General features: G+C 67.2%; 1 protein-coding gene across 2 annotated transcripts in view; it reads left to right on the plus strand.

The window, feature by feature from the left end:
• LOC101419119 (mitotic arrest deficient 1 like 1) overlaps positions 1 to 14,365 on the plus strand; it is a 75,279-nt gene that overhangs the window by 7,608 nt on the left and 53,306 nt on the right. For both annotated transcript variants that reach the window (XM_058292472.2, XM_071213567.1), the window contains 7 exons: positions 376 to 516; positions 3,124 to 3,303; positions 7,268 to 7,392; positions 8,232 to 8,313; positions 8,692 to 8,822; positions 8,944 to 9,058; positions 10,832 to 10,893. In XM_058292472.2, coding sequence (XP_058148455.2) covers positions 376 to 516; positions 3,124 to 3,303; positions 7,268 to 7,392; positions 8,232 to 8,313; positions 8,692 to 8,822; positions 8,944 to 9,058; positions 10,832 to 10,893 — 836 coding nt within the window. The remainder of the gene's footprint in view (positions 1 to 375; positions 517 to 3,123; positions 3,304 to 7,267; positions 7,393 to 8,231; positions 8,314 to 8,691; positions 8,823 to 8,943; positions 9,059 to 10,831; positions 10,894 to 14,365) is intronic.

A 14,365-nucleotide genomic window follows, 5' to 3' on the forward strand; every position in this document is an offset into this window, starting at 1 on the left:
GCCCGGCTGACACCAGCCAGGAGACAGGTCTCCATTCCTACAACCACAGAGCCTGGGCGCGGATCCCGAGCTCAGAGGACCGCGCAGCCAGCTGGCACCTTGCACGGGGCCCCGGGAGACCCTGGTCGGGCCCCCTGAGCTGTGGCGCCGTCATTGATGAGGGCTGTTTGAGTGCAGGACGGTGTAGACGCCGTCTCCTAAGCCAGCTCCCCTCGGACCCCTGAAGGGTGCCCTCCTCTCCTGCGGCCTCCCTGCTCCTTTCCCACCGGGGCCCGCGCTGGGTGGTTCTCTCTGCTCGAGGCCTCCTGGGTCAGGGACGCAGAGCTCCCTGGCACAGCAGCCCAGGATCTTGTCTTTCTTTTGTCACCTGCTCAGTTGGAGGAGAGAGCAGAGCAGATCCGTTCCAAGTCCCACCTCATCCAGGTGGAGCGGGAGAAGATGCAGATGGAGCTGAGCCACAAGCGGGCGCGTGTGGAGCTGGAGCGAGCGGCCTCCACCAGTGCCAGGAATTATGAGGTGGGTGCGGGCGGGGGGCAGGGCCACTTCCGCCCGGGGCCTGGGGCCTCGGGGGTCCTGCACGGCTCCTGACTCTGCGACCCTGGGTGGCCAGCGCCTTCCTTCTTGAGGAGGCCGTGTGACGCGGCTGGTGCGGGGATCCCTGCTGGCGCTTGGTGGGAGCGGCCCGGCCGGCACGCCTCTCCGCTGGGCCTCCCAGCGTCCACCTGCCTCAAGAAGGTGTGGAGGGCAGGTGGAGCAGAACACCGAGTCGTGCGGGTGTGCGGGTTTAGGAAGCCCCGGGTTGATGCGGGGGTCTCGGGCCAGGCGGTGTGGCCGCAGCGGCTGCTTCATCTGGTCCTGGCCTCCCTGCCCCTACCAGGTGGGCACCTGGCCCCTCTCCTGATGTGATACCTCGCACTCCTCGTCCTGTGAAAGTAGCCAGTGGTGTAAGGGCGTGGCACCAGCCAACTCATTCACACGGGCGTGTGGGTTCTGGTGTGGGCCACGTCGGCCAGAGGGCCAGGGAGAGCGGCTGTGGCTTCAGTGACGGCCCATCGCTGCCACGGGGGTTTCTGTGCGGCCAGCCTTTGCTGATGTCCCGGGTCAGTCCTAGGAGGACAGTCCCGGCAGGAAGGGGGCATGGGACCCTGCGTCGGGGGGACGGCGCTGCCCTCGCTCTAGGCAGGAGGGTCCGGGCAGGGCTCTCGGCTCCCTGAGGGCAGCCCCGTCCTGGCCACCCGATCCCCGGTGTCGGGCGCAGCTGCGCCACGCGGGTGCCCAAGGGGTGCTGGGGCCAAGGGAGGAACGCTGCAGGGTCCCTGCAAAACTCTTCCCAGGCAGACCCAAGGGCGTGGGGTGCCTGAGCTAGATCCTGGGCCCCGGCTGAGTGCCCGCACCTAAGAGGCCTCTTTTTCCTGCTCCTCAGTCGTTGCCAGATGGGACCCAGGACTCCAATTGCTTTTCAGTTGTTGCTTTGGCTCCTGGGCATCTGTGAGGGTTTGGGCAGGGGCTGGGTAGGCGCGGGTGGGCCCCAGTTCCTCTGACTGGTGGTTCCTGTCCACTCTGAGACTGGCCTGAGCCAAGCCGCGGAAGGGCCTTGCCCCACCCTGTCATCTGAGCAGCGTTGACCGGGCGCCGCCAATGAAAGGGCGCCGGTTCCTGCCTCGCGGGGCCCCCCCGACTGGCTGTTGGGGGCCGTCCCCTTGAGTCCTGAGTTGAGGCTCTGTCCCCAGGAGGCCACAGCCCGGCCTCTGGTCCTAGGAAACCCTTCTGAGGTCATGGCCAGCACTGGCTCTGTGTGAGCCATGCTCAGGCACCTGGGCGTCGTGGAGGGGAAGGCGCCACAGGCCAGCGTGTGGGGTGCTGCTCCTGCCTCTGCTCCACCTCCCCTCCCTTCTCGGGCTGGGTAAGCTCTGTGCCTCCCAGGAGCTCTTTGGCGCTATTTGCAGATCGTTAGAATGGCTGCGTGTGAGTCTAAAGTGCTGCCCTGCCTCCCAGCCGAGGGGCTTTGCTCAAGCCCGTAGCTTCTCGAGGGGCTACGTGAGGGAGCATGCGCTGTCTGCAGGCTTGGGCCAGTGTGGACCACCTGTAGGGCCCGCCAGATGTGGATCATCTGCAGACTTGGGCCCAGTGCAGACCGCCTGCAGGCTCGGCTGGGTGTAGACCAGCTGTAGACTATGGCCATTGTAGACCACTTGTAGGCTCGGCTGGGTGTGGACTGTAGACTAGTGTTGGTTTAGACCATCTGTAGACTAGGGCCAGTGTAGACCACCTGTAGGCTCAACCCGGTGTGGACTTTAGACTATGGCCAGTGTAGATCTCCTGTAGACTAGGGCTGGTGTAGACCGCCTGCATGCTCAACCCGGTGTAGACTGCCTATAGACTAGGGCCAGTGTAGACCACCTGTAGTCTCGACCTGGTGTGGACTTTAGACTAGGGCTGGTGTAGACTGCCTGGAGGCTCGACCTGGTGTAGACCTGCTGTAGACTAGGGCTGGTGTAGACTGTCTACAGGCTCAACCGGGTGTAGACCTGCTGTAGACTAGAACTGGTGTAGACTGCCTGTGCCTTGATCCGGTATAGACCTCCTGTAGACTAGGGCCGGTGTAGACCACCTGTAGTCTCAACCCGGTGTGGACTTTAGACTGTGGCTGGTGTAGACCTCCTGTAGACTAGGGCTGGTATAGACTGCCTGCAGGCTCGACCAGGTGTAGACGGCCTGTAGACTAGCCCCGGTGTGGCCCTCCTGTGCCTCGCCCTGGTGTGGACAGTGGGGGCTGGCCTGCGTGCTGAGCGGGCCGGGGCCGGCTTGCGTTAGGCAGCCGCGTCGGTCAGATGGGCTGGGGCTGCAGAGGCAGCCGCGTCCTGCTGAGGTAGATTCTGAACTCGGCTTCCCTGCCCAGGCAACCATCGGTGTGGGCGCAGGAGTGTGTGGGCGGTCCCTGCAGCGCGCCCCTTGGCCGCCCATCTTCCCGCCCATGGGGGGCGGCGGCTCCCTGGCACCCAGGCCTGCCCCGGGCCTGCTGGGGCCTTGGCTCGGACCCTGGCCTGGCCCCCGGCTCCCTGCTCCCTGTCCTGGGAGGAGCCCTCCTCCGCGGCACTCACTGGGACCCCCCCTCCTTGACAGCGCGAGGTGGACCGCAACCAGGAGCTCCTGTCGCGCATCAGGCAGCTCCAGGAGCGGGAGGCCGAGGCCGAGGCGAAGATGCAGGAGCAGCTGGAGCGCAGCAGGTCGTGCAGGCAGAGCCTGGCCGAAGCCAGCAAGCGGCTGCGGGAGAAGGAGGACAGCCTGGCGGAGGCCAGCGAGGTGAGGCGGCCGCTCTGCCCCCGCGCCCTGGGGCCACGCTCTCCTGCGGGCTCAGGCGTGTCTGCTTCGTTCTCCCCTTCCCACCTGGGCCCCTGCGCGCCTGCCTCGTGTAACCGCAGTCGCGGGAGTTTCCCATCCTCTGGTGTTTGTTAGCAGGGCGGTACCGCTTGGTCTCTAATCGGGCTTTTAAGGTCGACCACCCCACTGTGTTTTCCGCGTGTTTTGTCCTTTATCCACGCCGGCGTGCCTTGTTCACACTGCGGCCTCGACGAGCGCAGCCTCTTGGCTTCTGTTGAGCTGCTTTACGTGGGCAGGTTGGGGAGGGTGGCCACAAGAGCAGCGGCAGTGTGTGGCTGCCTCGGTGGCCTTTCCTGGGGATACTGGTCTCGTGCTGGCCTGTCCCGTCTCGGCTGGTGGAAGACGCAGGCACCTCGGGTGGCATTCCCTTGACGTGGTCAGGGTCTCTTAGAGCCAGGGAAGGTCCCTGGAGCCGGAGTTACTGAACTGCGGTCCTCAGTGCCCTGCTGCCCAAGGAAGCCCGCGAGACGCGGGGACCTGGACTCTGTGCGCCCCTGCGGTGTGGGCGCTCACAGGCGCCGTGAGAGAGGAGAGCTGCCCCAGGAGGGAGCACCCGAGGGCCCCGGTGCTCCTCAGCTGGCAGCTCCAGGCATCGGCTCCGGGCTCCTTGCCTCGGGTGCGCTGGAGAGCACGGCCTGCTTGCTCTGCTCCTGCTCCTGAGGCGCACGCTGGGGGCGCAGTCCGCCCCAAGAGATGCTTGTTCTGGCCCCTCTGTGCCTGGCCGAGCTGCGTGTGGCAGCCCTGGCCGTGGTGGGGGCGTGTGGCGGCCCTGGGCCCTGGCCGTGGTGGGGGCGTGTGGCGGCCCTGGACCCTGGCCGTGGTGGGGGCGTGTGGCAGCCCTGGCCGTGGTGGGGGCATGTGGCAGCCCTGGGCCCTGGCCATGGTGGGGGCGTGTGGCAGCCCTGGGCCTTGGCCGTGGTGCGGGCGTGTGGCAGCCTGGCCGTGGTGGGGGCGTGTGGCAGCCTGGCCGTGGTGGGGGCGTGTGGCAACCTGGCCGTGGTGGGGGCTTGTGGCAGCCCTGGGCCCTGGCCGTGGTGGGGACATGTGGCAGCCCTGGGCCCTGGCCGTGGTGGGGGCGTGTGGCAGCCCTGGGCCCTGGCCGTGGTGGGGGCGTGTGGCAGCCCTGGGCCCTGGCCGTGGTGGGGGCGTGTGGCAGCCCTGGACCTTGGCCGTGGTGGGGGCGTGTGGCAGCCCTGGGCCCTGGCCGTGGTGGGGGCGTGTGGCAGCCCTGGGCCCTGGCCGTGGTGGGGGCGTGTGGCAGCCCTGGGCCCTGGCCGTGGTGGGGGCGTGTGGCAGCCCTGGGCCCTGGCCGTGGTGCGGGCGTGTGGCAGCCTGGCCGTGGTGGGGGCGTGTGGCAGCCTGGCCGTGGTGGGGGCGTGTGGCAGCCTGGCCGTGGTGGGGGTGTGTGGCAGCCTGGCCGTGGTGGGGGCTTGTGGCAGCCCTGGGCCCTGGCCGTGGTGCGGGCGTGTGGCAGCCCTGGGCCCTGGCCGTGGTGGGGGCGTGTGGCAGCCCTGGGCCCTGGCCGTGGTGCGGGCGTGTGGCAGCCCTGGGCCCTGGCCGTGGTGCGGGCGTGTGGCAGCCTGGCCGTGGCGGGGGCGTGTGGCAGCCTGGCCGTGGTGGGGGCGTGTGGCAGCCTGGCCGTGGTGGGGGCGTGTGGCAGCCTGGCCGTGGTGCGGGCGTGTGGCAGCCCTGGGCCCTGGCCGTGGTGGGGGCGTGTGGCAGCTCTGGGCCCTGGCTGTGGTGGGGGCGTGTGGCAGCTCTGGCCGTGGTGCGGGCGTGTGGCAGCCTGGCCGTGGTGGGGGCGTGTGGCAGCCCTGGGCCCTGGCCGTGGTGGGGGCGTGTGGCGGCCCTGGGCCCTGGCCGTGGTGGGGGCGTGTGGCGGCCCTGGGCCCTGGCCGTGGTGGGGGCGTGTGGCAGCTCTGGGCCCTGGCTGTGGTGGGGGCGTGTGGCAGCTCTGGCCGTGGTGCGGGCGTGTGGCAGCCCTGGGCCCTGGCCGTGGTGGGGGCGTGTGGCAGCTCTGGGCCCTGGCTGTGGTGGGGGCGTGTGGCAGCTCTGGCCGTGGTGCGGGCGTGTGGCAGCCTGGCCGTGGTGGGGGCGTGTGGCAGCCCTGGGCCCTGGCCGTGGTGGGGATGGATGCGCTGACCCCGTCCTTACCCGGGGGCCTCGCACATGGTCCAGAGAGGGTGGTCAGCCCAGATGGTGCTGTGCAGAGCCAGAGTGCAGCCCTTTTGGACGGCAGTGGAAAGGCTGCTGAGGGCGCTGCAGCGGGGGGTGGGGCCGCAGCCGGCCCGGGGCCTGGGCCTGAGCACCACGCCCTCGAGACACCCTGAGTGGGCTCCTGGCCGCAGGTGCGAGCCCCCCACCTCGTGTCTCAGCGCCTGGAGGGTTGGTTTCTGTTTACTTGTTGATCTCCCGCTTCCCCGCGCGCCCTCCCGTGTCCAGCCTATTGCGGGCGCCCGCTCTGTGTACTGAGCTCATAAGGCCTCTTGAAGGACCTCTCCTCTTCTGGGGGTTTCTCTGATGCCTGTTTTCTGATCCCCAAGCTCGCGGCTCGTTGTCGTAATTGAGCAGCGTGTGCTGAGCGGCACGTGTGGCGAGTGGGCGCTGTGCGCCGGCCTCCACAGGAGCCTGGAGGGGGAGTGGGTGCTCAGTCCAGGTGCTCGAGGACAGGTCCCTGCTCACAGAGGGTGCCTGGGCGTCCCTGTGGGGTGGGCGTGGTCCCCTCCCTGCCTTCGTCCTGTGGCTCTGTCCTGACACTTCTGTCCTGCTGGACAAGGGCTGCTCCGAGGGCCTTTTGCTCTTGCTCGCCCGCCTGCTCGCCTCTCCCTGGGGAGCTCATGCCTCCCGAGAGGGCGGCCTCGGGGCTTAGGGCGCCTCTGGGCAGGAACGTGCAGGGGCAGCTGGTGCGGGGTGCCTGCTGACTGGTCGTGTTTTCCTTTTTTCTTTCCCGAGTTTCTGTCATTTTATTTCTCTATCTTGTGTGTTTTTTCCTTTTTTCTGACCGTGTTCTGTGTCTGTTCGCTGTGAGTTCTCTCTGAGTCTGCTTGTCTTTCTCTTCTCATCTTTTTTTCAGGAGGCACCGGGAACCCATCCCGGGACCTCCGGTGTGGGAGAGAGTCACCCAGTCGCTTGTGCCCCCAGCTCCCTGGTCTGCTGAGTCTCTAACTGTCGCTCCTCCGTGTCTCCCTTTGTTGTAACACCAGCTCCTCGCGGCGCAGGCCAGCGTGCCTCCTCCAGGAGGCCCCGGGAATCGCACCCGGGGTCTCCCACGTGGTAAATGGGAGCCCAGTCTCTGGAGCCGCATCTGCCTCCCTCGTCCTGTCTTCTCGGCCTCTTCTCTTCCCAGTGGCTTTCAGCCCAGCTCGCTTGTCTCCAGGGCGGTCTCTCAGCCCCTCTCCACGCCCTGTGCCCTTGTGGTTCTGTGGCCACCCCTGTCTCTGCGTCCTGGAATGGCAGCATGGTGGGGACAGTAGAGAAGATTCTAGACTGAGAGAGGCATGCATAGGAGGGATGCCGCACCACCCGCTCGTCCCCAGTGTGCAGACGGGCACGTGTGCCAGGCGCTGGGTGGGGTCTCCAGGCACGTCCTTAGCTCCTGGTGGTCCCGTGCCCCGTGTCTCCCCATTTGTCTGGGGACCCCAGGCTTCTGGGTGCTGGGGGGAGGCAGAGGCCCCTGGCCAGGGGTGGTGCCTGGCCCGCTGCTGGAGACGGTTCTGGGGGAGGTGTCCCAGGCATGGATGGGGGGACGCTGGGGCAGACGGGGGTGCCCAGCTCATCCTCCTTGGGCTCCGGGGTCCGTGTCTTCCCGCTTCATGGGAAAGTTCCCTCCCCTGTGCGCATCCAGCCGTGGCGAGGCACTCTCTGGTCTGCTCTGTCTCGCTTGCAGACCATCACCGCGTTGAAAGGGCAGATTTCGGAGCTGCAGTGGAGCGCCATGAGCCAGGAGATGCAGGTGAAGTGCCTGGAGTCCGAGAAGCAGGGGCTGCAGGAGCAGCTGGACTTGCAGCTCACGTGAGTGGGGCGGGGTCCCCAGGGTGCGCCAGCTCAGCTCCTGTGCAGAGCTCGGCGACTGGGTGGGGCCGGGTGGGTTGGCTGGAGCCTGGCTGGGGAGCGTGCGAGCCCAGCACCGGGTCTGGTCATTTGAGCAGCCCCCCACGCCCCGTGGTCTTGTGCCGTTCCCCGTCCAGCTGCCCGTCCCTCCTTGAGCTCGGGGTCCAGAGGTGCTCGCCACGTTCGTGGGCTGCTGGCGAGACGCCAGCTGGGCCTCTGCCCTGGTGCCCAGGCCCCACGGAGCTGGGGTGTTGCCAGCGTCTTGAAAGACAGGCAGCAGTGCGGAGAGGGCTTCCATGGAAGGTGCTGGATTTAGCTGGACTGGGCCATGGAGGGGGTGGGGCAGGACCTCCGGGCACGGAGCCTGGGAAGCAGAGGCCTGAGAGGCTGGAGCCCTCGCTATGTGGGGGAGGCGGGCACCCGGTGGGGTGCGGTTGGGAGGGAAGGTGCGGCCTGGGAGTCCTCTGGGATCTCGTCGTCGGTGGGGTTGACCTGCTGACTCGGCAGCTGTGCCCAGAAGGGGCGCTCTGGCTGCTGGCTGGGAGAAGGGGCCGGCGGTGCAGCCCCTGGAGGAGCGGCCCGTGCCGCTTGTCCCACTGCGCATCTGCGGTCGCTCCAGGGCTCGTGGAAGCCGCAGTGCCAGCAGCAGCGGGAGGGAGAAGGGAGATGCGAGGCGGCGTTCGCCACTGGGGGGCTGAGGTCTGAGGGGTGCTGTTGCCGAGGGCATGCACATCTGCAGACTCAGGGAGACCTGGGAGGGCCCTGGGTGAGTCTGCACACGCGTCCTTTTCTTTTTATAGAAAATGGCAGGAAGCGAGTCAGAAAATTCAGGAACTCCAGGCCAGCCAGGAGGCGAGAGCAGAGCAGGAGCAGAGGGTCAGGGTGAGTGGTTGTGCCCCTCCAGGGCTGCGTCCTGCGGGCACTGCATCGGGCCCGCGTGCTGGGAGCTGTGGGAGGCGTCTCTCCTTGATCCTGGAGCGACGCGAGCTCAGCTGGGGGTGCAGGTGGCATGTCTCGCTGGTGCGCGTGCTCAGGGAGCCTGGCTGAGGGTCTCGGGCGGCTGCGCTGCAGGAGCCCCAGCCTTCCATGCAGTGTCAACACGCGGTCCTGGAGGCGCGCTGGGGCTGCAGTCAGGGCAGGCTTCCCAGGGCGGGTTGTGGGTGTGGGCGGGGAGGCGCCGGACGACCTGGGTCAGCAGCTCATTGGCAGAGGAGCTCTGAGTTTCCCCGTGTCTGTCCTCCCTGTCCCTGGGCCTGTCAGGACCTGGAGCAAAAGCTGTTGCTGCAGGAGCAGGACGCTGCCGTCGTGAAGAACATGAAGGCTGAGCTGGTGCGGCTGCCCAAGGTGGAGCGGGAGCTGAAGCAGCTGCGCGAGGAGAACGCCCGCCTGCGGTGAGGAGCGGGCCGGAGCCTCCCGGCCTTGTGCCCTCGGGCCCCTGGGCTGGGGGCAGCTGTCCCTCCTGTGGGGCACCGGGTCGGGCTGTGGGAGCAACTTTTCTCTCTGGGGCTGCAGGGAGATGCGGGAAACCAACGGGCTGCTGCAGGAGGAGCTGGAGGGGCTGCAGCGGAGGCTGGGGCGGCAGGAGAAGATGCAGGAGCAGCTGGTCAGCTCGGAGCTGGAGCGGGAGGTGAGGTGCTGTGCGGGACACGCCGGCTGCTGTGGCGATGCGAGGGGCAGCCATGGCCTCCCAGGGTGGCCGCGTCCTCGTCCCCAGAGCCTGCGGGTTGGTGGGCATGCGCGGCCAAGGGGAGTCGAGTGCGCGGTGGGTTCAGGTGGCTGATCAGCTGGCGGGATGTAGAGAGATCAGCCTGGGCTGTCCCGCGGGCCCTGTGTGATCGCAGGCGGAGGGGGCGGGGACGAGGACCCCTGGGAAGGTGGAGCGTGTGTTGTCTTAAGCCACGTGGGTGGTGGTTCGCGACAGCGCGGTACAGCAGGTGGTGAGTCAGAGCAGGGCTGCTCCACCTGTGTAGAGACAGCTTCCCACCTACGGGAGAGGAAGGAAGCTCGTGCCAAGTTTCTCGTCCCTGCGTCCCTGCGTCTGCGGCTGGGATTCGCAGGCAGCGTTTTGTGGGACAGTGTCGTGGAGACAGCCAGTCAGGCCTGGCTCCCTACCGTGTGGCCAGCTAGCTGTCCTGCCGTGCGCCCCGTCCTGGCCCGTGGGCACGTGCCTCTGGATGTGCCCAGGTGAAGCGGCTCGCTGTCGTCCCAGCGTTTTTCCCAGACCTGAAGGGTGTAAATGCGATCGTCCACCCGTTTTTGCCATTTGTCATCTCCTTGCCCGCCAGGGTTGTTGAGCCGTGCGGGGCCCGGTCCTTTCTGGAGCTGCCGTGGCCTGGCGAGGCGCCTGAGCTCCGGAGTTCAGCGAGAGCACGAGCCGAGCGCTCTGCCGCTGGTTTGCGTGTGCACGCAGCCTGGGAGGGCGGTCCTGGAGCCCAGCGGGCTTTACTCTGGACGTAGTTTTTCTTGGAATTGACTGCTTCATGCCTCCTGCCCTTCCCACTGCCCCCCCCACAACAAGAAGCAGCAAGCACCCAGCATTCGGGTTGGCCCCGGGCTCATGCGAGCGTGCCCCGGTTGCGCTCTGCTCCCCTGCTGCCAGCTCAGGCCGCCGGCGGCCCGCGCGGAGGGGTGCGCCCAGGCCCAGGGGACTTCTCATGCTGTGGTTTCGAGCCAGCCCAGCTCTTTCCCGCCTATGTCACTCGAGCGGCTCAGGCGCTGGGAGGAGCGGCCGGGCCAGGCTTCAGGTCCCTGCGCTCAACGTTGGAAACCCCGAATGGGACGCCCCGTGGCTTGTCCACCACTGCGCTGTGGGCGGCGCGGCCAGGATGGGGCCTGGCTTTTTGCCCTTTGACCTGCTCCTGCTTTCCGCATCAAGCCTGTCCTGACGCCTGACGTCACAGCGGCATTTTTTCTGGCCACAGAGCCTGGTGGTGTTGGGTCACGGGCTGGTTTCAGTCCTGCCCTGGGCGCTTGCTCGCTGAGTGTCCTAGGGCAAGTTCCTCAACCCCTCTGGTCTCCAGGGGCCTCCTGGCTAGGGCTGGGTGTGTCCCCTGGGCCCAGGCTGCTGGGCCCGTTCCTTGCGCCGCCCCACCCCTCCTCCTCGCCTGCTGGGATTGGAGCTCTGGTGGGTGGGGCTGGGCTGGTAGGTATGGTGCCGGCATGTGGCCTGGACAGGCCTCCATGGCTGTGGAGCGGATGGCTGTGGAGTGGGGTGGTGGTGTGGCGAGGGCGGGGGTGGCCCTGCTGTGGGGGTGGGGTGGTGTGGCCAGGGCGGGGGCGGCCCTGCTGTGGAGGGAGGTGGTGGCGTGGCGAGGGCGGGGGCTGCCCTGCTGTGGGGGAGGTGGCGGCGTGGCCAGGGCAGGGGCAGCCCTGCTGTGATGCTCTGCGTCTTCTCTTCCAGAGGCTGCTGGGGAAGCTGCAGAGCTGGGAGAGGCTGGACCAGGCTTCGGGCCTGAACATTCGGTAGGTGGAGGGGCCGCGGCTGTGTCGCTCCCGCCCGCTCTTGGTGTCCGGCGGCCCAGTGCCCGCCCCAAGGCCTCTGCAGCACGTGCCCTGGACCCTGGCTGCACACCTTTGGGCTCAGCGGGGCACTTGGGCAGCAGGAGGCAAGTGGAGTGAGGGACTTCCCTCTGGGGTCTTAATGGCGTCCTCGTCAATTCCAAACGTTTGTGGCACAGTGGTGGCGGTAATGGACCATCCTGCGGTGCTGGCACCCGGCGGAGGGCTTTTTTTACCATCCTGAGGAGGTTGTTGCTTGCTCCTTTCAGGAACTGAGCTTTCAGGGTTAAAGAGCCCCTGTGAGGGATTGTGGTCCCAGCCAAGCCCCGAGGCCAAGCTCTTAGCTCTTCAGCCACCTGAAGGGAGTGGCAGCAGCACAGGAGGGGCAGCAGTGCAGGCGCGGTGGCGTGGCTGTGGTGTGGCGGTGGTGTGGCTGCTTGATGGCACACCCCAGCACAGGCCCGAGAACGCCGGCGGAGGGTTCGCTCCCACTCCGGGGCAGGCTGGGTGGCCCCTGTGTGCTGTGGCCAGCCCACCCTCTGCTGCCCTGGCCTCTCGGGGCTCCTCTCGTCTGGCCCCAGTGGTTGTGCCTCTGCTGCCCTCCCCTGGGCTGTGTACCCCCGCCTGCTGGTGGTACACCTCACTGGGCTGTGGCCCAGCGCTCCAGGCTCAGGAGGGGTGAGTGCCCGATGCTCTTGGGCTCATTGTGGCCTATGCTGTCAAGAGCCTGCTGTCTCCTCTCCGCTGGGGTGATTTTTTTTTTTTTTTAAGATTTATTTTTTATTTATTTCTTTCCCTTCCCCACCTGCTTCCACACTTCTGTGTCCATTTGTTGTGTTCCTCTGTGACCGCTTCTGTATATATCAGTGGCACTGGGAATCTGTCTCTTTTTGTTGCATCATTTTGCTGCGTCAGCTCTCCGTGTGTGTGGCACCACTCTTGGGCAGGCTGCACTTTCTTTTGCACTGGGCGGCTCTCCTTAAGGGGCACACTCCTTGAGCATGGGGCTCCCCTACGCGGGGGACACCCCTGCTTGGCAGGGCACTCCTTGCGCGCATCAGCACTGCGCATGGGCCAGCTCCACCTGGGTCAAGGAGGCCCGGGGTTTGAACCGTGGACCTCCCGTGTGGTAGGTGGACGCCCTAACCAGTGGGCCAAGTCTGCTTCCCCGCTGGGGTGATTTGAAGACTTGCGGTGCCTGGGTCGTGTCGTGCTGCTGTGAAACAGGGCCAAAACTGACACCACTCCTAGAGTCCCATGATTATGCCGCCCACCTGCCGGCTCCGGAGTGACCCTGCTCCGCCCGGCGTTCCTGGCTACAGTTCTCTGTCCCTTGAAAATGCCTCTTTGTTCTCTCTTTGCCTTGCTAAGTCACAGAGGCCAGACTCGCTGCCGCTTCCTCCTGCGTTCCACCTGCACCAGGCTCCTGTCGGGCTGGCCCAGCGGGCCCTGATCGGCCTGTGCTTCTTCCTGTTCCCCGACTCGTTACTAACTGGAAAGCCTGCCCTTCCCAGGGCGCTCAAGCCTGATCATAAACCTGGTGACTTCTTTCTTGTGAGGGAGATGGAGGCGCACTCGTGCCTGGTCAGGCCGGCCTGCTGGGGCGTCCGAGCGCCATGTCTGCCCGAGAGCAGTCCGGATTGGACAGGCGGCCTAGCCAGTGGGCACCTCTGGCAGGACGACACAGGGTCCCTCCCGGGAGGCCCTGGGCCCGGTCGTGCTCGGAAAGCCGGGTGGACCTGTGCCCGGGCAGAACTCTGGGGGGCCTGTGCCTGCAGGCTTGAGTGTGGTCCAGCCTTTCCCAGTGGGCCGCAGCTGGGAGAGGGGCAGGAGGCACTGTCCAGCGGTCCAGCAGTGCCGGGGCTTGTGCACCGTGTGTGCTCTGGGGAGAAAGCTGTGGCTCTTGGGGCCTCTCCCTTGGGCAGGGGCCCTCGGGGGTGTCCCTGTGCCGCCCCGGCTGGCCCTCCTCCCTGCTCTGCCCATGAGCTGGACGAGGCTGCCCCCGGCTCAGGTGTCATGAATCGCAGGGCGGCGTGGGTGTCCTCTGAGCAGCCGGGACGCTGGTCTCTGCAGTGCTGGGTGGCGTGTCTTCCGTTGGGGGCGGAGCTCCTTGGTCTCTGCGGTTCCCTGGTTGCGGGCACTGTGCTCGCAGTGTCCCCTGCGCTGTTGTGTGGGTTGTGCCTGCGCCTCTTCAGGGCCGTTGGAAGCCTCAGCTTTCCCTCAGGTGTGTGGGCGCCCGGGGCCAGCGTTGGATATGGTTTTGGGGCGCCTTAGCCTCAGGCAGCTCCTGTGCTGGGCTGCAGTGGGCGTTGCCGTGTGGCCGTCCACGGAGCACAGGCTGTGGCCCTACGTACGGCCAGGCACCGGTCACCTGGCGAGCTGGGGGAAATGCAGATTCCCAGGCCGCACCCTTGCTCCACCAGCTCAGTGTCTCTAAGGGCTGACGACTTTTGAGTTCTGCGAGGAGGAGCTTGCCCTTGTTTATTTTTGGGAGGTTACTGGGGGTTGAACCCAGGTCTTCGTAAGTGGGAAGAAGGCACTCAGCGCCTTGCGCTCCAGCCGCTCCGGGGTGGGCTTGCTAATCGCCGGCCAGGCTGGGGCAGTCCATGGCGCTCTCCAGCGGGCGGCGGCTCGGGAGGTGCGCCTGAGGAACTCGAATCCGGCGGCGGGACCCGGGAAGGGATAGAGGACGCCGGGAGAAGCGGGGGCGTCGGCTGTCCCTGCGGCCTGCGGAGGGCGGGAGAGGTGGGCACCCTCCGCTGGGGCACGTGGCCAGCGCCCTTCCCGGGATGGCGGCCGTCCTGGACTGGCCTCAGCCAGTGAGGGTCCCGTCCCTTCCTCCTGCCTCGGCGCCCACCTCTGGGAAGGGCGCTTCCTAGAATACTGTTTTTCCTCTTTGGGGTCAGGGGCTTGAGACTGACGGACAGCACAGGCTTTTCTGCCAACATGCATTTGCACGTGCGCCTGCAGGCGCCCCAGAGCCCACGGGGCCTGAGTGACCAGCGGGGCCAGGGAGGCCCCTGGAAGCAGCTCGTGCCTGGTGGGCTTGGGCGCTGCACGCCTTCAGGCGGAGGCACTGCCCTAATTGGGGGGCCGAGGCCCCGTGCGGGGCGCAGGGCGACCCGGGCCCTGGCGGTGTCCAGCTGCAGCACCTCCTGGGTGCTGCCACCACTAGGTGGTGCCGTTCCCGCTCACCTGTGGCTGCGGCCGTCCCCCGGGGTTCTGGCTCTCACCCCTGCCCCCGGGCACGTCCTTGCCGAGCGGGGTCTGGTTGGGCCGGTGCAGTGAGGGTGCTGCCTGCCCCTGGGCAGCCTGTCGGCCCCTCCCTCTGCCCTGCCTGCCCTGCTCATGAGTCCTGGGCACGGGTGCTTGTGCCGGGGCTGCCGCCTCAGGCCAGGCTGAGCGCCTGGCGAGGCGGGTCCCGGCTCCCTGGCAA

The sequence above is a fragment of the Dasypus novemcinctus genome (genome assembly GCF_030445035.2).
Source record: "Dasypus novemcinctus isolate mDasNov1 chromosome 23 unlocalized genomic scaffold, mDasNov1.1.hap2 SUPER_23_unloc_1, whole genome shotgun sequence".
In the NCBI taxonomy this organism is placed as follows: Eukaryota; Metazoa; Chordata; class Mammalia; order Cingulata; family Dasypodidae; genus Dasypus; species Dasypus novemcinctus.